The sequence below is a fragment of the Zalophus californianus genome, chromosome 10, assembly GCF_009762305.2.
Source record: "Zalophus californianus isolate mZalCal1 chromosome 10, mZalCal1.pri.v2, whole genome shotgun sequence".
In the NCBI taxonomy this organism is placed as follows: domain Eukaryota; kingdom Metazoa; phylum Chordata; class Mammalia; order Carnivora; family Otariidae; genus Zalophus; species Zalophus californianus.
The window spans coordinates 47,498,477-47,513,267 of record NC_045604.1 but is presented as its reverse complement, the minus strand read 5'-3'; the positions used below and the strand labels follow the sequence as shown (position 1 = coordinate 47,513,267).

At 38.2% G+C, this 14,791-nt stretch overlaps 1 protein-coding gene across 4 annotated transcripts in view; it reads right to left on the bottom strand.

Moving 5' to 3' along the window:
* Window positions 1-14,791, bottom strand: part of PLA2G4A (phospholipase A2 group IVA) — a 169,771-nt gene that overhangs the window by 63,712 nt on the left and 91,268 nt on the right. For all 4 annotated transcript variants that reach the window (XM_027613899.2, XM_027613902.2, XM_027613901.2 and 1 more), the window contains one exon: window positions 4,010-4,146. In XM_027613899.2, coding sequence (XP_027469700.1) covers window positions 4,010-4,146 — 137 coding nt within the window. The remainder of the gene's footprint in view (window positions 1-4,009; window positions 4,147-14,791) is intronic.

Genomic DNA, 14,791 nt, shown 5'->3' with positions numbered 1-14,791 from the left:
GATCTCAGGTTTGTGAGATTGAGCCCTTGTGGGCTCCATGCTCAGAGTCTATTTGTCCCTCTCCACCTCCCCTTCCCCTCCCCCACACTTGCCCATGCATGTGCTTACTCACATGCGTGCACTCTCTGAAATAAATAAATAAAATCTTAAAAAAAAAAAAATTCCACAAGGAATTCTCAGTACAATCCCTTCTTCCAAATCACATAGCCAATGTTTTAAAATATCAGTGCCAGGCCTCCAAGGACTTGTCAAATCAGCATCCTCAGGGGTAAACATATAGAATTTCTATGCCTAAATAAGTGTCAAAATCAAGTGTCAAAAGTAACTAAAATTTGGAATGACTTGAGAAGACTCTTGACATTTGTAAAGTGAATAGCCTAAAACTCTAAAGAAATCTCTAGATTCATTTCCCCCTCAAAATGCAGTTACTTATGCAAATCTTCATTTAGTCATTAAATATGTGATAAGTTGGAGAGACCCACTAGTGAACATGACAAGCACAGTCCCCCCCCCCAACAAATTTTCTCTAACTTACATCTTGATCTTTTAGTCTATCACCTCTTATGTGGCAATGTGTCCTAAAATTGTTTCATTTTTCAGTGCAGCAAGAATTCTTCAGACTGTCGAACTGAAAATTCTCATTCTTGAATTCCATTTTAGTCAGTTTAATGAATTGAGCCCCGTTGTTACAGATGTAGAACTGCTCTCGTTTCACTTTAGATGGTAATGCCATACAAACATGGCAGTCAAGAGCCCATAACCCCTCAGGATTCTACAAATGAAGCTGTACTGGGGAGGAGAGTTGTGCTGACTGGTTGGCTAATACTTACATGCAATGAATAACAAGTATCAACCAAAAATAATTTCAGAAATAATCACCCTAAAGGTAGTAGCAGTTACAAGGGAAGCCTTTGTCCTACATAAAATTCTCTTTTGTGATCACAGAAAACTTTTTGGGAGGTCCAGGGCTTCTCCAAATATTTCCTTATTACCTCATTTGTGTCAAGTAATGGTTATGTGTCAGTAGAATATAAAAACTTACACAACACAAGAGTGTAATTTGTTTATCCAAGTCTTTCCGAATTCCTTCCTTTGAACTTTACCTTCTCACCTATAGTTTTCAAGAGAAAATTAACATGAATCATCCTGACCACCTTTTCTTCTGTCTCAGGAAGTATCTCTTCTCTCCCTGATGAACACCTTTCACTTGTGTTTTTTATCTTGTTCTGTCCTGTCTCGGTCTGAATCTTTTTCTATCCATGAGCCATCTATTTCTTTATCTTCCATCTATCCTTCCACACTGTTTCCTTTACCTCAGACTTCTACACAAATGTCCAAGTTTCTTAAATTCTGAAAGCAAAACAAAACAAAGACGCTTCCCTGAGTCCTATACTCCCTTTCTTGAAAGAATAAACAGCTCCTAGTAGGTTTACCCACCTATCTTTCTTCCTTTCATCTTCTAGTCACTTCTTATTTGCAATTTCATGGTCAAAAGTCCTCTTTATCTACTTCAGTGATTCTTGCTAAAACCACTAAAGATTTCCAAACCCAGTTCTAAGCTAAGCTGTTCACAGATGTTTCGTTCTATTAAAAAACCCACTACTTTTTGAAGTACTCTCCACCCCTGACGTCTATGTCATCTTTTACTTGATTCTCTTCTCCAACGGCTACTTTGTATTGTCCAGCCTTTCCTTTTTTGGTCCATTAACTTTTGGGATGTTCTAGAGTTCCATGAACTAAATTATTGGTGGTAATAACTGAAGTGGTAAAAGTTGGTGAAACTGCCAAGGGTGCGGTGTGTAGCTATAACAAAACAAAAGGGAGGTCCTGGAGGAAAGCTCACATTAAGGAGTAAAGCAGGGAGGGCACCTGGGTGGCTCAGTTGGTTAAGCGACTGCCTTCAGCTCAGGTCATGATCCTGGAGTCCTGGGATTGAGTCCTGCATCGGGCTCCCTGCTCAGCGGGGAGTCTGCTTCTCCCTCTGACCCTCCCCCCTCTCATGCTCTATCTCATTCTCTCTCTCAAATAAATAAATAAAATCTTAAAAAAAAAAAAGGAGTAAAGCAGGGAAAATAGTAAAGACAGTATGGAAAATAGTAAAGACAGTATGGAGGACAGAGCAGTCAGAGAGGATGAAATAAAAACCAAAAGGCAGAGGAGGAGAGATTTGAAAGAGGGGCAGTTACTGTGTGAAACACCCAACCTTATCCTCCCAGACTCCACCAGAGAGTCAAGGAGGAAAAGAACTTCAAAAGACACCATTATATTTGGAAATTAGGTGGTTGCTGGGTGAAAATCAATTGTAAGGATTTTAGGAGTGAGTGGCCTTGAAGGAAATGGAATAAGAGAAGGCTAATCATGGAGAAATTAGACAATGAAGGATAGAGCATAAGTTTATGTACATATAAGTGTGTCACCTGTGATATTTAAATGATTGGCCTGTAACATTTAAAATTCTCTTAATTACATTTTGCAGGACTTGTTTTTAGAACCTGACAGGAGAACAGAAGATGTTGCCCCAAATCCATAACCAAAGCAATGACTGCAGCTCTAATTAAGCCTAAACACACATTTTATACCCTCAAATCAGCACCCCAAATCATACCTGCTGCCTTTATTAGAAAAGTTTAAGAAAGTAAGCTTCTTGCAATGTATTAGTCCGTGATGGACCGCAGGAATCTAACAAATAGTGAATTCAGGGAAAGAAAACCACTCAGAGAGTAATAACAAAATGCTTGAGGAGGCAAATTAATCTAAGGGTCCAAGTTTTTCTGTCATATTACTCATTAAACAGGCAGGTGCCTGCTCTTTACTTCAAGGGGAAGAACAATGATGGGCTACATGCTTCTTTCCAAAGGGATAAATCGTTTTGAGGGTACACACAAAGAAGGTGGCAACCAACGTTCTAAGTTTTTGTTTCTTATTTAAAGAATCTGATTCCAAATATTTAAGAAACTATATATTCTTTATACATGAATCTCTATGTAAGAACATATAGCTGTCCAAGAGAAGGTTATGGTTTAGTTCCAAGAATCCTAGACTAGGGGATCAAAAGCCTGACTTTACATGTTGGTTCTGCTAGTGATCTTGGACAAATCCCTTGGCTTCTGAGTCAAATTTCCTTTAGGTGAAAAATGAAAAACCTCAGATCCATCTCAAAGGATAAGAAAGTACAGAAATCTTCAAATGTTAGACATATATAATATAGTATTATGATAGATGAACTTTACTATGGCTGAATGATTAAAAAGACTTGTAAGTCAAAGTCAGATATTTTGTAATAAGGTGACACTCATAGTTGAGACACCGGAGGAAGAACTAATATTTGATTTTCAATGTGCTTCCGTGGATTAGGCAAACCAAAAAGTACATAGTAGATTCTTTGAACATGTTTCATAAATGTTTCTGAAAAGGCAAATCTACAGTGTACAAACATTTTACGTACAGATGTTTTACATCTCTACCCAAATTTAGCTGAGCTTAAATGCATATAAAGGATTACTTTCATAATTAGGTGCGAATCAGTGAAACATTCCATTTCTACATTCAAAAGTTGTTTTTCTTCTCCCATATACTAAGGTATCTTGCATTTCATTCTATTTGCCCTAGAGAAGAAAATGAATACCTAGTGAATCATGTAGACTTAGACACAATTGCTGAAAGATTACAAATCAGCAAATTATAGAAGATTAAATTAATTATGGGTGGAGCATGTTATTTCACCTCTGTGATATTTACATAGAATTTCAATTGATCTATTTTTTAATTTTATGTTTAACTACATTTTAAATTCCAAATAGGCTTAAAGGGAGTAAATTTATGAGTCATCATTAGGTATGAATTTGCCTTAAAAAACATTTTTAAGAAACAAATTATTGCATCAAGCTGGGACATTTCAGTAATTTGAAGTTAAGTTTCAATTTTCTAAATCCTTTCTTTTCTAAGGTTTCAGGTAGATAAATGCTAAACATTTCACATGATATAACTAAGATTTAAAATGTATACTAACCATGTGGAGCCAGAAAGACCAGCAATGTAGGTGGCACAATCTAAAATTCCCGCTTCATACAGTGCCTTGATCACACCTGAGAATCCGACCATGGCTCGGAACCCTCCACCTGAGCCCAATATGGCCACCACAGGCACCTGGAGTGATGAAACACAGAGATCATTTCTAAAGTCATAAAATATATTCCCTTTTTAGTTTCGCTTTTCACGTTATATGTTCCACATTTGGTAATAAAGAATTGTAAGTTCATTCCTACCTTGATAATATCTAATTTTTTTAAAAAGGAAAATGTTTCATATAAGAAAATTAAGAATTAATGTCTGTTAGAAAGCAGATGTTACTCAAATACCAAGTAACTCTATTTAGAAATAACACCAACCATAACTCTGTATTTGCCTGACCCTTTGCATTTTTTCGCTTGCTTTCAGGTGCACTTTTTTTTTCTTTTGGATTCTCTCAAAAAAGCAAAAATGTCTTTGCTCATTTTGTAGATGGAAGTTCTAAAATGCTGATATTACTTGTGTAAGATCTATTTGCTGGTAATCTGGAGTTAAGTAAGCCCCATGCCCTCTTGGTCCAGAATTCTTAGTGCTCCTTTATGCTGACTCATTTCAAAATATACACTATTAAAAAAGACAAGATCTACAAAATCTATTTATTCTTTAATCTATTAAATAAATCTGACTGAGTGTTCTCTTTCAGGCATCACAGGCAGATCCAGGGAATAGAGTTTATTTAAGTGAGGCAGAAATGTAATAATAATTATGACAATATGGATGCCTAGGTGGCTCAGTTGGTTAACTGTCTGCTTTCAGCTCAGGTCATGATCCTGGAGACCTAGGATTAAGTCCTAGGTCAGGCTCCCTGCTCAGCGTGGAGTCTGCTTCACCCTCTCCCCTTACCCCTCTCCTCTACTCATGCTCTCTCTCTCTCACTTTCTCTCAAATAAATAAAATCTTTTTAAAAAATAATTACTATGACAACAATAAAAATAGAGATAGATGACATTTGTTGAGTTCTTACCATATGGTAGGAACTGTTCTTACTACTTTACAGAAACTGTCTCATTGAATCTTCACAAAATCTCTATGAAGCACCTATTTTATAGGTGAGGAACCAAGGCACTTGGAAGCAAGACCTTGAAGACTTGTTCAGGGTCATGCAACCAGTAAATAGCAGTCAGGAGTTAAATCACAAACTCCTATATCTAGGCTCATGCTAATATGCCTTCCTAAAATAAAGGGCTACAGGCTAGGAGTACACGAGGTCCAGAAAGTCTGGTCAATTCCAATCAGAGAAATTGAAGTGGTGGAGAAAGCTTCATAAATAAAAAAGGAACCTGAGCTTAATTTTAAAGATGCACAGTTATTCAACAGGGAGGGATGAGGGCAGGGAAGGAGGCTGTTCTGGAAATGGAAGCAACATGAGTCAACCAAGAGTTTTTGCCGGAGAGAAGCAAAGCCTGTCTGCAACGTGACTAAAATACAAGTGTTTGTTTGGAGAGGGAGAGATTGTCATTTTCTTTGTGGCCCTGGACCATTATTGCTCAAGAGAGCTGGTGGTTTCTCTCTACCCTTGAGCACAGTTCTCAAAGTGTACACAGCTGTCTGGGTGTCCACAAGGTCAAAACTATTTTCATGAAAACCGTAAGATGTTATCTGCCTTTGTTCATTCTCATTACTTCATGAGTCTATGATGGAGTTTTCTAGAAATTACAGGATGTGCAATATAGCAAGAGATCGAATTCAAAAGCAGATATGAGAATCCAGCTGCTTTCTGTTAAGTCAAACAAGAAAGATACTTGTAAAAATGTAAAACAGTGCTGCCCTTCTCACTTTTTTTGGTTCTTGAAAATATGGTTATTTTCATAAAATGTCATTTATATTAACATGACAAGGACTTATTTAAAATAAAATACATATTTTAATAAGTTTTCTCAGTTTTTGTTTTTCATATGGTAGATATTCATAGATGTAACCCATACAAATAAAAATCTCTTACAAGTTCTTGATATTTTTTGAGTATAATGCATTTCTGAGACCAAAAAGTTTAATAACCACTGCTCCAGAATATCAGGCATGTGGTGAGTACAATCTAACATCTTCCAGGAAGATTCTGAGCCTGTTGAGGATAAGGGGGTGGGGGGGAGACAGACAAGAGAATAGGGAGCAGATGGATGGAAATATTTACTGGACAGACAGAGGCTGACGTGGAAGAACAGTCAGATTGCTGGGGAGTAAGGGTGTCTTTTGTTTGATGTTGTTTCCCAATAATAACTATTAGCAAAAGAAAATTAGAGATAGAAGACTGAGCAAAGAGGGAGCAAAGGTATTGGATCACGAAGGAATTCAAAGCTTTATAAGAAAGAAAGTGAAGAAAGAAATCCCCATGGGTGGAAGAGCAGAAGCTGAAGTGAGTGGGGATGATGTTCTGACTGGAGTGAAATCAAAATTGTCATACTGTTACCAGGTTTTATTTTCTATATTTGTGACAAAGTCTCATTTGGAGAATAAATGTACAAATCACAGAGTGCGTGTGCAGAGAAGAGCTCAAGTACTTTTGCCAGTTCTTTTTTTTTTTTTTCTTTAAGTGGGCTCCATGCCCAATGTGGGGCTTGAACTCAAGACTCTGAGATCAAGAGTCAGACGATCAATCGACTGAGCCACCCAGGCCCCCCACTTTTGACAGTTCTATCTTATCTCTAATAGTCATGGTTTTCCTTTCTTCTGAGGCATGAATGGGAGACAATTCTTCCTTTCTTCTACCCCTAGAGCGGAGCTCAGGAGGACAGAAATAGAATCAAGGCACATTTACAAGGAGACTCTGGTGACTAATCCGCTGTTAGGCATAAAAGAGGAAGGAGGGTGGTCAGACCATTAGGTTTTCTAGCTTTGCTCTCAGCAGATGACGCTGTCATTACCCAAAAAAACCCCAGGGCACAGGCTAGCTGAAGGGCAACACTGTACTCAATCTCAGAAATGCAGAATACACGACATGAACACATTCTATTCCAAGCACTTGGATCCTGATCCTTGGGTGTTCACGGACCAATGTGACAAATACATCTATCCATGGAATTACTATTTTAGAACCGGAAGGACCAAAAAGACTATAGAACTCTTAACACATAGAAAGGAAAGTCTGTAGAAGTTAGGTCTTAGTGGAGGTAGGAAGTGAAGAGCGAGACACCTAGAACTAGTTTCCTAATCCAGGGTTCTTCTCTAATACTGAGTGGCCCCAAACTGGAAGAGCCTAGGCATCCTAATTAGGTGCAGATTGGAGACCTCATTCATGGAAACAGACTCCAGCATTCGGTGCAATGGAGCAATTTAAATGGCTCTGAACCTGTGTATGTTTAGATGCACAGAATGCTTTCAAACATAAATGTTTAAATTGTAAATAAAGTAAAACACCTAATTTCTTAAAAACTTGTCTGGAGAGGAAAGAAAGCTAAGATAGGAAACAGAAGTGGGTTATAAAGCAGGTGAACAGAGCACAACACACTATTAGCTGTCACAGTAGTTGTAAGCAGGCCAGATAAGAAGTGAGAAGGAGGAATCCGAATTAGGCCTTGAAGGAAGACTTGAGTTTATACGCAATGTAATAATAACAGTGAACATTTCCTGTTGTCGTGTGCCAAGGACTGAGCCTAAAGTCAGGCCAAGACAGTCATAAGCAGAAAAGGGCATGTGATTTGGGGACCAAAAGATCAGTTTTCTTATTGCAGCAGGAATACACTAGGGAGTTGGAAAAATAAGATTAAGAAGGGCTTTAAGGGAAAAAAAGGATTAAGGTTGATATTCTAGAAGGAAGAAGACTGTTTATATTCAAAACTCATTTAGGGGCATTTGAGCCTGTTGATTTGGTTACTTGTAACATTGCATTATTGAAAATAACATTAAACCCAATACAAATCAGATACGTTAAAGTAAGAAAATTCTTAGTAACAGATTACACTGTTCAACACACAACACAGAACTGCACTGTTGTTCAGAGTCAGATTTAATAAGAAAAGTTGGAAAACTGAACATAAGACTTTCTCTAATCCTGAAAAAAACAGCTCCCCAGATGTCCTTCTTCATAAGCCACTAGCCCAGCACATATTTATGAATGCCTATGTTGTTAGGGATTTTCTGGAAATAGCCACTTACTAAACTGGAATTTGTTATTTATATAACCCATTGTTTTCATTATTGCTTTGCAGTAAATTCTTAGAGTTTTCAGGTAAGATTTTAAGGCTGCTAGGAGGTGAAAGAAGTATCAGATACTTGTACATAAAAATTGAATAATCAAATACTTGAATGACTATGGAGATTAAAAATCTCATCTGCATTTACTACACATGAATTAATCTGTTTTATGTATATCATTTAATTTTTACAACTCTATGAAGTATATATTATTACCTACATTTTAAAGATAAAATAATTGAAACACAAAGAAGTTAATTTTTCCACATCACAAAGCTAGAAAGTAATGTCCTATGGACACAAAGCTGGATCTGTTAGCTTCCAAAGCTTTTAATTCACTCTGCTCCATGATCTCTGAAAGCTTTCCCTACAACTAACTTTGTGACCCGAAGCAAAGAAAATCCTCCTTGTACTCTGTTTCTTTAAATGTAGAAATACAGGGTAGAATTAACAACCTTGAGGCCTTTAGCTACTAGTAACACTCCAGATTCTATAACTCATACAGAATATGAATTATAAAACTATAAAAGTATACATTTTTATTAACATTAAAAAAGGGAGATTTGACTTATCGAGAAAATACTGTATGTCTGGCATGAGCACGGGCACTTTCATTCAATTTATTTCATCTAATTTTCCCAGCCCTTGAAAGGAGATCATCACTTCCATTTTTCAGATGATGATGTACCCAATGCACACGAATACCTTGTCCACACACAGACGCAGCTAATTGGTCATAGAACCACGACATGAACTAAGGTGTCACCGACACTCTTAATTCCCTCTTTCCTTTTACTCAGTGTTGAGAAAGAAAGAGTAATCTTTGCTGAAAGAAACCGTTTTATATTTAGCTAATTTATATTTCAGATTCATGTGTCACTTCGGATGATATCGGCCGAATTTTACGTAATAAATAAAAGCTAAATTTGGATGTTCTAATAGCCGTGGTTATTCTGAAGTAACTTTCAAAGAAATAACTGAGGAGTTATAAGAAGCAGCTGTTAGTCCTGGCTCAAAATCTAAAAGAATCAAAGAAATGTTGTTGACAGGTTTTAGCTTATATTTAGACCTAATAGCATCAGTATTTGTGCATAAATGATATCAATGAATATTTCTCATACTTTTCTCATATGGTAACAGGAAATGAATTTTAATTTACCAAAAATCCTGTGGTTTTGATTAAATTACCTTGATGCATGGGCTTATGGATATTAATTTCCTCTCTTGCAAAAGAAAATTCTCAAGTGTCTAAGGATTTTTTTTTTTTACATTTTCATAGATTTTTAAGGTCTGAAAATTATGTAAAGTCTTCTGCCTCCTTGGCTCCTGTATTAGTCAGGGTTCTCCAGAGACACAGAATCAACAAGATGTATCTAGCTACCTACCTATCTAAGAAAGAGATTTATTATCTAGAATTGGCTCGTGAAATTAGGATGAACGACAAGTCCAAATCTGCAATATGGGCCAGCAGGCTCCAGAACCAGGAGAGTCAATAATGTGGTTCTAGTCTGAAGGCCAGCAGGTAGAGACCCCGGAGAGCCAATGGTGCAGATGAAGAGAAAGGCAGTCGGCTGGAGAACTCCCTCTTGCTCAGGGAGGCTGATCTTTTTGTTTTATTCAGGCCTTCAAGTGATTGGACAGCACCCACCCACGTTATGGATGGCAATTTACTGACTTGAATGTTAATCTCACCTAAAATCACCCCATTTCATGTTTTAAAGAGGCAAGAGAAAAGTATGTAACTACCTCTGTGCCAAAACTATCAAGTCTTAAAAACGATGCTCAAAATTATGAAAAATATAAAGAGAAAATTTTTTCCTTGATAAATTATTCATTTTTCTCACTTAAGTGGGAAAAAGGTGCTTTTAATATATAACTCTAGTGATATTATATGAAAGTTCACTTCATTACAAAGTATTTAGTAAGATACTGACTTAAAATATTTTACTTACAGTACTTTTTAAAACACCAAGTCCAGTTGATTACACTTTTTAATTTCTAAGAGAGTTTATCATTTTATTGACTAGTATGAAAGAGGACTATAAGTCAAAAAAGTTAAGTATTAGAATTTCCTATGCCAGTTCCTTGTTAGTATCATAATAGATGGTTATAATCATTTGAATTGTTATGTATTTGGGTTTGGGTTTTGTTAGCAATTATCACTTACAAATAATTCCTTTTTTTTCTTTTTGTGGATAAAATCAGGCAAAGAAAGAATGAAGATGTCACAAACTCTACATTATTGAAATTGATCTGTATGCCCTTTAATTTGCCCCAAATCATCTCTCTGTTCTTGCCAGTTTGGAGAAAAATATGGTACTAATGTCAAATCAGAACACTTTCTACCTCTGTTTTTACTGGAAGTCAATTTTCCAAAGTGCCAACCAGCTCCCGGCCCCCGGGACCCCAAAGCACAAGTCGAAACACCTGAACATACATTGAAGGAAGTAGCGAAGACCTAGTTTTGCAACCCTCAATTGATCATTCCCCACCAACTTATAAAATGGGTCAGAGAAGCTGTATTGAAAATGAGAGAGCCAACCCTGTAAGTATAAAGGAGAACCAAAAAAAATAGCACTGACTTTTTTAAAAAGATTGAATGAGCATATCACAGTGATTATCCCAATATTAAAACTGTTTGGGCTTTAGACTGCTTGTTTGTGCATCCTAGGTCTTTACTCATAATAATTATTATTTATGATTATCATTATTTTTTAATTAGAGGATAGAAGAAAAGATGACAATTATTGAGTCTGATTTCCCAGTGTATTTCCATAGTATCAGCAATAGTAGGAGCAGACATGGCTGCCCAACTGGGTAAATGGTATTCCCCACCGTGGGCTTTGCCTCCCCACCAACCTGTGCCCAGTACTGGCCCTCCGAAGGTGCTGTCTGGTCCATTTTTGGTCAGGAACTTAGGCAACCTTTGTACACAAAGGGAAGGAACTCACCGACTTGGTTTGCTTCAAGAAATGTACGAAAAGTAGTACATATTCTCTTATTTCAACCTATTTAAAATTTTTTCTAGCATAGCCATAATTTCACATGCAAAATTTAAAAAGTGAGTTTACATCAAATTAAAATATATTATTGTTACTAGCATTTCCTTTTAATCCGGCCCCCGGCCCTTCCAACCCAGTAAGCTCCCTCACATAATGCCCATTTGATTTATAAAACAAATTTAAACCTGTAGCAAATCCAGCACCTGTCCCCATCTGCCTCCTCCCTCCTTGCTTGGACATGTGTGTTCCTGCACACCTCCCCCTGAGCTTGTTTCCCTGAGAGCTCTGTAGTATTCAGTAGTCACCTGCCTTATAGTGGACAACCCTACAGAGTAGAGTCTGGGCCTCTTGGACATCTACTTTCTAGACCAACTCCAGCTCTCTTATTCCTTGGCTATTCACATCCTACCACTACCTCAGAGGAGAAAAACTCTAAGTCCACCTCGTGAGTCCTGAAACTTGACCCTTGGAAGCCCACACCTGCTCAATGCACCTCCCTGTCCTCCACTATTAGGAATTCCACACTGCCCTGCAATATTTGCAGTCTAAGAGAGGGGAATAAGAATTGATAGTACAGGGTGCCTGAGTGGCTCAGTCGGTGAAGTGTCTACCTTCGGCTCAGGACACGATCCCAGGATCCTGGGATCAAGCCCCGCATCAGGCTCCCTGCTCAGGCGGGGTTGGGGGGGCCCGCTTCTCCCTCTCCTTCTGCCCCTCCCCCTGCTCCTCCTCTCTGTCAAATAAGTAAAATAAAATCTTCAAAAAAAAAGACCTGATAGTATAAGGTTCTGTCATCACAACGAAGGTAGGAACCAAGAGGTAGAATATTCTGGAAGATGGAAACAACACACACAAGGAATACAAATTCTCATTGACTACCCAAGCCTGACTTCTATCACCTCCTTCAGGAACTGTTTTGCTTTGCCTCCTCCTCTATCACCAGATGGGCTCTCTTTTCTCTAGTTTTTCACTTAATTTATATGACAAGTACAGAATAGTACTCACAAAATGTATTATTTAAGGTCCACTTTATACTTCACCCAAAGCCATCTATCTGTTTAAATTGAAGTTATTTCATATAGTCTGCCTTGAAACACTTTCTCTTTTATTCTCTGATGAAGGTTAAAGTAGAATTCCCTTCTCTCGTGTCCCCACTATTCCAATTCCCAGATTTTAGTCCCCCAACCAGCTTGGCTTTGTTATGGTCAGTTACTAGGGAACAAAAAGTATAGAGTAGCATTTCCCTTCACATAAGACTGTAATCTGGAAACTTCATCAAACCAAAAGCTATTTTCAGACAAGAAAATTTATAAGAATGGCCTCTAAACAAACCAACTATGCCAAAAATCCCCATGTACACAGTCTTACAGATCTTACTCACAGGAAAGATTCCAGGCCTCTATTCATACAGAAATTACACTAATCAGAGACACTGTTTTAACAACAAACTTGCTTATCAGATTTGAATTCCACAACAATAAAGCTGAAAGAGAAAGGAGTGGTTTGAAGAAATTACTTCAAGGAAACACATAAATCATGAGAAATGGCAGTTGATTGCAAATGAAACAGACATGAGAACATTCAGATCAGTTCAATCTGGGCAAGGAGTGACATATTTTAGAAAGACTTCCCTCCAAATGATTCAAATCGATAAATTTTTAAAACTTTTTTTTATTGAGAACATATTTTTTTTAAGATTATATTTATTTATTAGAGAGAGAGAGGGAAAGAGAAAGCACAAGCGGGTGGGGGAAGGGGCAGAGGCAGAGGGAGAAGCAGGCTCCCTGCTGAGCGAGGAGCCCAATGTGGGACTCGATCCCACGACCCTGGGATCATGACCTGAGCTGAAGGCAGATGCTTAACCAACTGAGCCACACAGGTGTCCCAAGAAAACATATTTTTAAAAGTCTTAGTACTTAAGAGGGTTATGAGGCACCTTAATTATTTGACTAATTCATCATAATATGTCTAATAGAAAAGCTAAGATTTTATTAAATTTGACAATGATTGCCCTTGGGTGTTACGCAGCAGAACAGCAACACTCAAGTAGTATAGTTACTATTTTATTGAGCAACTACTATGTGCCCTTACAGATTATGCTGGAAGCTTATAAGCAGTAGTACTTATCCTTTTACCTAATAAGAGACATAGTCTCCATTTTACAAGTGAAGCACAGAAGGGAAGGAATGTGTCTTAGTTTATGGTGCCCAAATTTATTCAACATTTTAATTTGACACAGAAGTCCTAAGCTGGATGTTGTCTGTTTGTTGAACACTGGGAACAAGACAAGGACAGTCCCTGCACTGAGAATTAAGTAGGACTGTTCTTTCTTTGTTGAGCTGCCATGACAGCCTGTCCCACATACCGTAAGGAGGATGATTAGCCAGCACTGACTAGAAGGTGAAGGCTCATCAGAGGGCAAGGGAATTGGGAGCTTAAGAGACCCCTGACTGGGGAAACAGGAAACTATCATGTGTGTTGTGGGACTGGGTGGTTCTGAATATATCTAAACTAATTATTTTGGACAAGAGAAAAAAAACTCTAGACCAACCAAAAACAACTACAGTAACAGTTTTAATTCCAAGAATGACTTCCAAAAACATGAGTTTAACATTTTCTGAAGAATATTCCAGAGAGAAACATAATTACTTCATTCTCCATCTGTTACAGAAAAGCCAATTTGTATGAATATTAGGCCAAGCTTCATTTTCCCAGGAAGACTCCTTTTCCCACAAAACAAGGAATCCATAGGGGGGTTGCAGCAGCAACTTTCCCCTTGCAAAAGGAAAACCTAAGGACAAAGGCTAATGGGACATCTGCACCAGTATGTCCCACATACCTTTCTAATGGAACAGTTCAAACTGGGATCTTTTCATCCAAACCCTCTCCTCAACCTGTTTCTCCTCCCTAACAACCCGATACTGTGTTCTTCAGTTGTGAGTCCCTGATCCCTCTCTCTAGTTAATTCATCCCCTGGATGCAGCGCCAAGCCACTGCCCAAATCTGTGCCCTGACTCACACAACACACGATTTACTGAGTGTCTACCATGTGCTGGGAATATGAAGGTAAATAACACAGACACTGTCCTGATCTTCATGAAGCTTACATTCTGCTGGAGAAAACATTGAGTAGTTGCTCAATAAAATAGTAACTATACTACTTGAGTGTTGCTGTTCTGCTGCGTAACACCCAAGGGCAATGAAATGAGTATCTGTACATGTATGTTTTAAGTCCGAGTGTCATCAATGCTGAGAAGATAAGGTGCGTATTTGTGCCACTGAGAATATAACTGAGACCTAACGGACATGGGGGGAAGGATGGAGGCTGTTGGTGAAGGCCACAGTCTCAGGAGGGAGGCTGTTGGTGACTGGGACAGTCCCAGAAGAAGCTACATATGTACTGCTTAAAGAATGGGAGGGAAGGTGCCAGTTACCTGAAAAGCAGGTGGGGTGGGGAGAGGGCAGGTACAGGGAAAGCACATTACAGGGAGAAGGAACAGTGTCTGGAAAGGCACCAACTGGGGAAGGGTTCTGAGGAGACACGGAGCTAACCCAGTGAAGGAGTGTGGTGTAAACTGGAAAAAATGGGA